The sequence below is a fragment of the Sminthopsis crassicaudata genome, chromosome 4, assembly GCF_048593235.1.
Source record: "Sminthopsis crassicaudata isolate SCR6 chromosome 4, ASM4859323v1, whole genome shotgun sequence".
NCBI lineage: Eukaryota > Metazoa > Chordata > Mammalia > Dasyuromorphia > Dasyuridae > Sminthopsis > Sminthopsis crassicaudata.
Genome location: NC_133620.1, coordinates 271,360,046 through 271,371,219, shown reverse-complemented (window position 1 = coordinate 271,371,219; position 11,174 = coordinate 271,360,046). Strand labels below are relative to the sequence as shown.

Below are 11,174 nucleotides of genomic sequence, written 5' to 3'. Positions count from 1 at the left end.
TATTTTCCCTCTGACTGTTAAATGCTAGATGGTCATTATTTTAAGAGCAATGGTACCACCTGGGGTATCTGGGAAGACATCAATCAATATAGAAGGATGGCATTTTCTCCTTAATCCTTTGGAAACATATATATTTAAAGTGTAAATACCAACTCCATTCTCATGCCTTACTCCTTTTCTCTCCTGATAGTATCAAGATATTATAAGTTCAATTATTTTTTCAGATGGGTCTTTGCTACCCCAGAAGGGCCCCATTGCCACTTGAACTAGCCCTTCATCAGAAAAGAAAATGCTGACAATGTAGAAATAAATGATAATGTTTTATAAATATTAACACCACAAAAGATGAGAGCAATAAAACTACAGGCTGCTTTGAATTTTGTACACTGAACTCCTTTGAATTTAAGCATAATAAACTTCAGCCACTTTAATCAAAATGAATCTTAATGATTATAGCATAGTCTATATTTTTTAAAAAGTGTGTGGGTAATAGTTAAAAAAGAAACTATGGTCTCCGTGAAACATAATTTAGTTTTTTTAAAAAATAGGTTGGTCAACACTGCACATTTCTTTATTCCAGGTACTCAGAAAGATACGTAACTGAGCCAGCATTGCTATCTCGCATGAGGTTTATATCTTCACCTTCAATTAAAGGGTCCCATTGATCAAAGTTTCTCTGAAGACCTGGGAAAAAATACAAATATACACAAATTCTTTGATTACAGAACTCAAGGGATTAATGCCTAGCAATTATAAGTAGAAATACTCTTAAAATTAAAAATGGTTTCAAAAAGCTTCATGAAGAAAGTAGCATTAGGAAATTATTATCAACTGCTTTGTTGCTCTGCAGGAAGATAAGATTTAAGTAACTCAGGTTTCAGTAGACTCAATATAAAATCAATCCCAATATAAATTTTAGTCTTAGCAGATTAATATATGTTATGAGATAAAGCATATGCTACTATACTGTGAAAATATGATAGTCCATTTATTTGTAATTAAATCCTGTGATTCCAAATCCTATGATTTTATCTGCATAGGGAACTCTTCAATTTGGATACACACAATAGTGTATTATGACTATTATATGGCATAATTCAGTTTAATATGCGTGTGTGTGTTAACAGGCCACTTTACATGTATGTCAATGACTGACATGTGCAGCAATCTTAATCATGACATATAAAATTTTGTGTTGAAAACTCTCATTTTCATTTCTACATAGATTTGCTAATTCTTTCAGTTTAGATAAAAGTTGTATTTTTAAATTATAAATTAAATATCAGAGGTTTCTCAAAAAGAACTGAAACTTGAAAATAAATCACACCACCTTGATGTTAATGACTATTTTAAGAAAGAACCCATAATAGTTTCTTACCTAAATGCTTTTGCAAGAAAGCCATTGAAGCTTTGCTTGTTAGACCAATGGCTACATCTGAATTGATATCTCCTTTTAATGAGAATATGTATCCAAGTATTTTACCAGTCACAAAAGTAAAGTCAGGAAAATTCTGATGGACTGAGCCCCTGCAAGGAAAAAATGACACAGAAATGATAAGTCTAAAGTGGATATGGTTTAATGATACTGCTAGTATGTTAAGATAATATAAAGGATACTACATAAATTGTGGGTTAGCATGATTAGCTCCATGACTGACAGCATGGTATGAATGAAACCCAAATTATATCTCTGTTATCCTCAGCTAATGCATTTCATAGCCATAGTGGTCTCATAAATAAGTGCCCTTGGTTAGATGTGTGTGTGTAGTGGTACCTGTCTGTAATCTGCTGAGGGTGGTAGGTCCCGTGAGCCTTGAAATCTCTGAGCTCTACTGGGCTTAACACTTATCAAACATCTGATCAGAAATGGAGGCATAAGCAAAGCTTCTGTGCCATTCAGTAGTGGGTTAATGAGAAGAGACTACACATCTAGCCAAGGCAAAATAAGAAAAATTCAGTCTTGATAGAATGGAGGCTGGGGTGGGGGAGAGACACTGTGCTAAGTGATTTACTTCATATGATTCTCACAAAAACCATGAGAGAGAGGTGCTATTATCACCCCCAATTGAAACTGAGGAAACTGAGGTAGACAGAAGACTTACTCAGGAACACACTGCTAGAAAGTGTCTGAGGCAAAATTTAACATAGATCTTCCTGACTTCTGGCCCAGTGCTTTATTCACTGTGACATCTAACTGCTGATGGGAGACTAGGCAGCCCAAGAGAAGCAGAAATAGATAGATGATAGATAGAAGATTGGTATGATAGCTGTAGAGAGACAGATACATACATGCAAATATATATATATATATATATATATACACACACATATGTAGGTTAAGTAATAGATGCCTTTGGTCAAAAATGAGAAAATCAGGATAGTTGTATGCAAGTCTTATTTCCCTTCTGAGAAAACTCACAATGCCCTTCCCTGAAGATATTTTATGCAAGAAAATGCTGCCCTCTAAAACAATTGGAATTCAAACTGTATTATAAATCTATTCAGTGGCATCTTTACAAGCTAAATATAATGATCAAAAAGTGTGGGTAGCAAAGTATGATAAAGACTGGAATTTAGAAATATAGGTTCTAGCCATAGTCCTAGAAAGAAGGCAAATAATTAATTTCCCCTAGAAAATAATGTTCTTTCCCTTTGATATAAAATTGTATCCCAAGAGTCCATATGAGAGGATTTGTGGGGTTTTGGAGAAACCCAAAAGATAACTAGAAAGATACTGAAAAAAGGTAAGTCATTTCTAATGATCTACAATTTGGTGACCTTTTGAGAGGATGTGAAAATAAGTACCTTTTAAGTTTCTCCAAAATTTATTTCAAAGATCACCTTACCATATAAATTAAGAAGGGAAAAAATTTCCTACCTCAAAGCCTCACTTGGACCCATGAAAGACAATGCTATATCAAAATAAAATATGGATTTCCAAAAGGAAATGGGATGTGAACTGTATTTAAATATAGAATTATCTTCATCTTAGCTAAGTACCTTTCAAGTTTCTCTAAAATTTATATGATCTTTGAAATAAATTTTAGAAGGGAAAAAAAAATTTCCCGCCTCAGATCCTCATTTGGAGTCATGAAAGACAATTTTATACCAAAAGAAACTATGCTAATTAAGTTAAAGAACTGTATTTAAATATAGGATATCTTCATCCTAGAGTTGTGTATTTGATATATCAAAATGTGATGCCCTTGGGTCATCACATCATTTCATGTATTTTCTCCATGGTTTATATATGCTTTGTTACCACACTGCAGCTTGGACAGTCACCCTTGGACTGCTTGGTTAGGTGTTGGTTTGTTTCCTAGCAACACCGAGCATCCAAGCATCTAAGTTAGAGACCTCTACTCCATCCCATTCTGGAATAAGAATCTTTATATTTTGAAAATTGGCTAAGCTGTCACATGGATATCTGCTTATACTTTTACCAGTTATTGTGTATTGGTATTTCAACAAGAAATACATTGTGTCAGCCATTTATTTCTCTGTTAATCTCAATCTTACCTTCTCAGCATGCCATAGAGTCACCAAGAAATGAAGATTAAAATCAAATTGGCCCTTAAGTGTTACTCAGTACTTAGAATCGCATCCTGCCATCCTTCCTTTAAACCAACTGTTCAACTTAAAAAGGTCTATATTTCTGTGGATTATAATAAGACATTTCCTATTACAGGAATCTTTAAAGGGAAATGGTAATACTTTGACAGTATTGAGAGTACATGCCTCTTATACAAAGACAATAATGGATGTTCTCAGAAATGGTATTTCTACTTCTGTCAGGATAGTGTAACATTGTGGGAAAGTAGGAAAGAACTGAATTTGAAATCAGGATACCAGGTGTCTAGTTTTAATTCAGGCAATAATTACTATGTGATCTTGGACAGATCAATTAATCTCTCTAGGTTTCAGTTTCTTTATCAGCAAAATGAGGATGGTGGGGGAGAGGAGGGAAGAATACTTGATTTCTAAGCACCTTCTCACTTCTGAATTATTTTGTGCATTTTTCCTCCCTTCCTCCCTCCCTCCCTCCCCCCCTTCTCTACCATGTGACTTTTCATTTTATGATTCTGATGCATTAAATAGAATTTTGTGGGCTTATTTAACATTCAAATGTGTAACTATTTCATTGGGGAAAAGAGGTTTTTTAAATCTCACATCCATTTTACCTTGAAAATATAAAGTAATAAGGGCAGCTAGGTAGTGCAGTGAATAGAGGACCAGCCCTAAAGTCAGAAGGACCTGAGTTCAAATATGGTCTTGGACACTTCCTAGTTGTGTGACCCAGGGCAATTTTTCTGTCACACTTCCTTCCATATTAGCATTATTTTGCAAATTCGAAAATTATTCAGGTCTCAATCAAAGCAAAAAAAAAAAAAAAAAAAAAAAAAAAAAAGCTAGTGTAAGATGAACTAGCAAAAGAAATGGCAAAACAACCCAGTTTCTTTGCCAAGAAAATATCAAATGGGGTCATGAAGAGTTAGATGTGACTGAAAAATGACTAAAGGACACTATCTAGTTCCCTAATTTGGATATCATATAGAATAGAAATAGCATGTACAATATGCAAAATCTAATTGCACATATCATATGATTTATATTTACTTCTAAGTCTATCTAGACATTGACTTTTTTCCCAATGTCTTTTCCCATAATCAATAAAAGATGAAGTCTTAACATAAGAATCCTTCTATCACCACCACCTTATCACCAATGTATTTCAAAAATTTTTTCATTTTTTTTCTCCCATGCTTAGTTTCTTGTTATAGATCAAACAGAACTGTTTAGTTATACTTACTTGATTGTGATCATTTTTGTTTCTTTATCAGATAAGTAGAATTGTCTCATTTTCATGACATTTTCTGCAGTCTGGAATCTCTCAGAGTTGATAAAGAAGATTGGCTGGACAACTTTACTGTATAATTCTTCACTTAAAGGGTTCATCCATGCATCCAGGGCAATGGCACATCTGGGAACATTTCATTGAAAATAAAAGATCAACATGTTATACCCTTAATTGACAAGAAAGCCAGCTGAGAATTCCATCATACTACTAGTATTTGGAGACAGGGTTGATAATAGTCATTTAATGAACGACTCTGGTGTTACATTTAGCAAGATACATTATTATTTATTGTGTAAATGGGAGACAGGAGCTTGCCTCCCCCCTCCTCAGAGTAGCTCAAATCATGCTATAACTTATGTGCTTTATAATGAAGTGTTGCTGGAAGTTACAGAATTATGAATCATTAAAATTTATAGAATTCATAATTATGTATAATTATTTATAATTAATATTCATAGAAGTTGAGTGTTAGAAAGGAACCTTAGAAATCCTCTCATCCTCCTTACTTTACAAAGGACACACTGAGGCATATAGATTTTAGTGATTTGTCCAAGGATCCAGAGTGAGTAGCAGAGTTGGGGAACCCAAGTATCTTGATTCCTAGTTCACAACCATCTTCAAATGCAATTTAATAAAAGGCCTTTTCAGTGTAAAATGGGTAATTCATTGAGAAACCATTATAGAATTGAAAAATGAAAATTATTAAAAGTTATCAGAATGAGAATTCATGGATGTTGAGATGATATTGAAGGAATGGGAGTATGTTATTCAATCCACATACACTAGGTGTGCAGTTGACTCTCTGAATAGTATAGCAGAAAAGATCATGAAATTAAAATTGGAGCTATGGTCTTAACTTTGACTGAGACCTGAATTTTAGTTTTCTCATTTGCAAAATAAAGCTAACATGGAAGGAGGGTCAGACAGAAAAGCTGTGATATATTTTTGGGAGAAGAGAGACAAAAGTCATAGCTTTTCTTGGAATTCTACAGTCAAGCCTGTACTGACAACTCTAGAATTTTCTAGCCAGCATGACAGTTGCTGGAGAAGAAAGGGGTAGCTGGACTTAAATTAAGATAGTTTCCTTAACTGTCTGTTTCTCAAGTCCTTCCCTATTAAAGATATAGAACACTGGGGAGGTTTACCTTAGCTAAGGAGTATTATAAATCCTAAACTGTGTTTCAGATCACATATTAGTTGACAGTTTAACTGAGAGCCCCCAAGGAAAAGTAGTGATAGTTCAAGGTGATATAACAGGTCTAAGAAGACTTCTGAAGATGAAAAGCTGTTAACAGAAAAATCTAAGAAAAGGTCAAAAGCAGATCTGAACCTGTCCTTCCTGGTGCAGTCAGGCTAAATAAATAGAAAAGATTTTCATTATCCAATGACAGAGAAATCTAGTTGAGAAACTTACTGAAGAAAGCTACACAGTTAAACTGAGAATGATGATTGAGGATAATTGCTGACTTCCCTGCAGGGATGAGGCTTATCAATCACCGCACCTCCAATATACAGAAGGAACTGAATTGAGTTGCAGGTGTCTCTCAAGTGTTTTCCTAGGGACTAGAGGTAAAGCACCAATGAGGCAGAAAAAAATCAGAGAAATAGCCTCTCTCATGTGGGGGAGAGGTTAACAGCCAGAGCACTCCCTGTTCACAAGTGGATATTGAATTTTTCTTAAAAAGCTGATGAAAGAGCTGTAACCACAGAACCCCTACATGCGTTGTACAAGGTTAGGGGACCCCCCGAAAAAAAGAACTGATGGCCATAGAAGCTGGAAGAAGGCCAAGGAAAGCAACATTTGGAAGAAAAAAGAGAAAAGCAATGCTTCATTAGAAGCAGAGCTCAACACTTGGTGGAAATCAGTGAGTAAAGAAATTTCAAGCACATAAAAGTGCCAGTAACATTAGTGAAATATATCCATAGCTTTGCAGTTTTAGAGGTGTAAAGTGTCCCCTTCAATGCAAGTGCACTGATCATGTATGAACGTCTCATCTGTGACGCCTATAAAGGTACACTATTTACTGAGTGTGTATGTACTTGGGGGAGATGGAGTCAAAGTATACAGTGGAAAGAGGGAATGAATTGCTTTATTTGCATTGCTATGTATTTGCATTGCTATGTAAATCCCATTATTATGAACTGAATGTGATCTATCTAAATGACAGATTTTTAAAAATCACATCAAGGGATGAAGGCTCATCTCTTATAGTTTAGAAAGAATTTTGACCTGGAACCTGGAAAAAGCTACCTGGATGGAAGAATGAGGGCTTCCACGGATGCTACAAATGAAAATCCCACCTGCCATCATAGATTATAGAGTTTTGAAGGGGTCCCTTAGAGGCTAGGAAGTCCAACTCCCTCATTTTATAAATGAGAAAACTCAGGCAGAGGTAAGATAAATGACTTCCCCAAGATTGCTGAACTAGGAAGTATCTGAAGCAGAATTAGAATCTAATTCTTTTTGACTCTTAAGTCTAGTGTTTTATACCTATTATCCTTTCAACTTTAAAACCTAAAGTGTTATACAAATTCAAAATTTAAATATATTTATGAAACAAGATAAACATAATACTATACTATGTCTCACCCATCTTAGAAATTTAACTTTGTAGAACAAATAGCATAAGGATGAACTACTTCACGTATTAAAAGAGCTGAACAAATTAAGAAAAAATCCTGAATAACAGTTTTTTAGTGTGCAAAAGAATAGGGTGAATAGCACAGGATGCTTTCCATAGAGGACTCAATAAAGACTGAAGATAAAATATAAAACTTAAGGAAATCCCTTGTATTCCATAATTAAACTATTAAAAAAATTCACCATTAAAAATTACATTGTCTTCTTGCTTTATTTTCCTTACCGAAATCTGTTGTCTTCACTAAGAGATTGAATAGCTGTGGCTCCACCAAAGGAATGTCCCATTATTGCTATTTTATTTTCATCAATAGTATCCTGTGTAGAAAGTATGATAAACTCAGAGTTTTTATAAGATGTCATTTGAAGTATAGAAAAAATATGAAATGGTTTAATTATTCATATTCAAGCAGTCATCCATTCAAAAAACATTTTTCAATTAACCTGATTTCTTAGAAAAAATATATTGATGATTTGTGAGGATGCCTGATTTGTTTGTTACTTGCCTCAACATATTTAGTGATCTCCTCAGTTCTCATGAGTTAAACAATCATCTCTAAATGTATGTAAATCAGCCTTACTCTCTTTCCTAGGCTATCTTTGAAACAACATAACTCATTCTATTATACATTGATCCTACCTATTCCTCCTCCTCTCAAAAAAAAAAAACAAACCAAAAACAAAAACAAAAACAAAACAAACCAAAACCAAAAACACAGACACATTATTTTTTTCCTTTTCACATTTTGTTTATTTTTGTTGGTTATCAACCATCCATATATCAAGTTGCCCAGAGATTAGGGCACTAGATGGAAGGTGGTACTTTCAACAAACAAAGAAAACTTTATTCTCCCATCACCATATCCAAAGTTTATCAATTCTGTCTCCACATCTCTCACTTCCAATCCTTGTTCTTTACCATATTAATTCAAACTCTGTGCTCTGATTTTCTTCCCTCACTAGTTAAGTAACCCACAGGGTTTGCAATACCCCAAATACCCACATCTGGTGTCAGGAAGACTTAATGAAATCTGGCCTAAGTTAATATCTGTGTGACCTTGGGCAAATCACTTAACCCTACAGTGTTTCCTCATCTATAAAATGAGCTCATTTTAGGAAGGAAATGGTGAACCACTCCAGTCTCTTTGCCAAGAAAGCCCTAAATGGAGTCACAAAGAGTCAGACATGACTGAAAACCAAATTTTCAAATATATATCCCAGCCTCTTTGAGTTCAAGTCCAAGTTCGAGCCTTCAATTGCTTATTGGCTATTTCAATCAAAGTATCTCATTGATACAGGTGTCTCCAATATAGCTAAAATATATAGCTGAAATTATCTGAACTTACTAAAAATTTGTCAACTTCAAAATTATTTCAATTTTAAAGTTTTCTTTAATTGAAGTGATCTGAATTTATTAAAATGGAAGCTATTTGCATTTGAAAATGAAAATTAGCTGATCTTACTATAAACTGAAATTATCTTCTACTACCCTAAACTCAAATTTCCTCCTAATTTTCCTATTTTCTGTTAAAGGAGGGCACTACAGTTTTGACCATCACCAAGATTTGCAACCTTGGAGTCATCATTGAATTTTTACTTCATTTTCTCCCTTCTAATCTATCACCCTCCTTCCCATTTAATTAGTTGCCAAAACCTTAAATATCTATTAAGACCTATTACATTCTCTACATTTGTCTATATTCAAAGATTCACATCTGAACCTTGGTTCAGGGATGTCATCATTCTCACCCTGTCTTATTCTTCATCAGCTTCCAAATTTTGAGGTCCCACCAACCCTACTCTGTTCCTTCACACAGTGTCCAAATCTTGTTCCTAAAACATGAATCTGATCATGTCACTTCAGAAATCTTCACTTATTTACTACTGACGTTAGGAAAATCTTCAGCCTGGAATCCATGACCAATCAATTACAAGGTATCTTCCAACTTTCACATTTATTTCCCCCCCCTTCCCACCTTCACACAGTTTACAACACAGCCAAACTGAATTGCAAGCTATTTCCAGAATTCCATTTCCTGTCTCTGCAGTTTCATGAGCTTCCTTTCTTCACGCCTGTAAGAACACACATTCCTAATTCAATCTAGTTCAACAAATGTTTATTAGCACCTGGTATGTATAAGCACTATATAAAATACCTATTATGAAAGGCAGTGTGAAGTAATGGATAGAAAGTCTGTCTCAAAAACATTTGTTGTTGCTATTCAATCATTTTAATCATATCTGGCTCTTTGTGATCCTTTTTGGAGTTTTCTTGGCAAAGATACAGAATAGTGGTTTGCCACATCCTTCTCAAGCTTATTTTACAGATGAGGAAAATTGAGGCAAATAGGGTTAAAGAGACTTGCTGAGTATTACAATGCTAATAAGTGTCTGAGACCAGATTTGAACTCAGGAAGATGAGTCTTCCCAACTTTAGGCTTGGTATTCTGTCCATTGAGACACTTAGCTGCCCCCTCTCAAGAGAAGATTCAGATCCAAGTTTGATGCGGAATGGTTGATCCTGACCCTGAGCTGGTCACAACTTCTTAGTGCTTGTGGGTAGTTCTCTAAGATTATAAATTTCAGAAAAGACTGCTAATGCAGGTTAATAGGAGGAGTTTTGTATGCTGTGAATCTCCTTGAAAACAAGGGTTATCATTGTCTTTCTTTGTATCCCTAGTACTTAATGTACTAATACCTGACATACTATAAATGCCTGTTAACTTACTGACTCACTCACTATACCATTGAAATCACAGGTCCAATGTCTGGTTAATATGATGATAATTTATATGTATGTGATGACACTGGACTCCCTTGAGATTCCATAAACAAGACATTCACTTCATCTCTTCTCTCTGGGCATTTTCTCTGTCTGTACCCCATGCATGGAATGTTCTGATTCCCTCACCTCTCACAAATGACTTTGTTAGCTTTTTTCAGGTCTCAAAATCCCATCCTCTATAGGAAGCCTTTCCCAAACCCTCTAAATTATGCCTTCCTTCTCTTAATTATTTTCTTGTACATAGCTTCTCAGTACATATTTGTTTCCCTATTGGTCTCCCTTATCAAGTCTTAGACTCCTTTAGGACAAGACCTCAACAATTCGAAGTCTTTTGCCTTCTTTTGCTTTTCCAGTGCTTAGCGCAGTATCTGTTATATAGCAGGTACTTAATGTTTAGAGACTGATCGATTTCTTTTTTTAAAAGGAAAGTTGGCTTTATTGACTCACCTGTAGTTGCTGCAAGTTAAAGGTGGAATTCAAAACATTCTCCACTGTTTTCCCCTCATTAATATCAAGGATCAAATCAAGAGCTTTAGAGCATTCTTCTGCTCTTTGAAGTACCTGGTTATGATTATAAGAAGTATAAACATCACAATTTCACATAAACAGAAAAATATAAAAGCTTTATTTACTTGAGATGCAGAAAAAATAATGAAGCCACTAAAATGATCTTTTCTAATCATGTTTAGTTTAATGGTACAGAATACATTAGCTTTGTGGAGACTAGAAAATTATTGTCTAAAAATTGCACTTCTCAAATTAGAGTGCCTTATATACAACCTATATAAAATTGCTTATCATCAAAGGAGCAGGAAGAGGAAAAAAGAAAGAAAAATTTGGAACTCAAATATAAAATATTATCTTAATAGACTTATTTTCACATGCTAATTAGA

The 11,174-nt window shown here is 34.5% G+C and overlaps 1 protein-coding gene across 2 annotated transcripts in view; it reads right to left on the bottom strand.

The window, feature by feature from the left end:
• Window positions 1-307: 307 nt before the first annotated feature.
• The window catches only part of PLA2G7 (phospholipase A2 group VII), a 73,281-nt gene continuing 62,414 nt past the window's right edge, over window positions 308-11,174 (bottom strand). For both annotated transcript variants that reach the window (XM_074310734.1, XM_074310735.1), the window contains 5 exons: window positions 10,729-10,842; window positions 7,723-7,814; window positions 4,811-4,981; window positions 1,379-1,527; window positions 308-684 (listed from right to left, as the gene is read on the bottom strand). In XM_074310734.1, coding sequence (XP_074166835.1) covers window positions 572-684; window positions 1,379-1,527; window positions 4,811-4,981; window positions 7,723-7,814; window positions 10,729-10,842 — 639 coding nt within the window. In that variant the 3' untranslated portion in view covers window positions 308-571. The remainder of the gene's footprint in view (window positions 685-1,378; window positions 1,528-4,810; window positions 4,982-7,722; window positions 7,815-10,728; window positions 10,843-11,174) is intronic.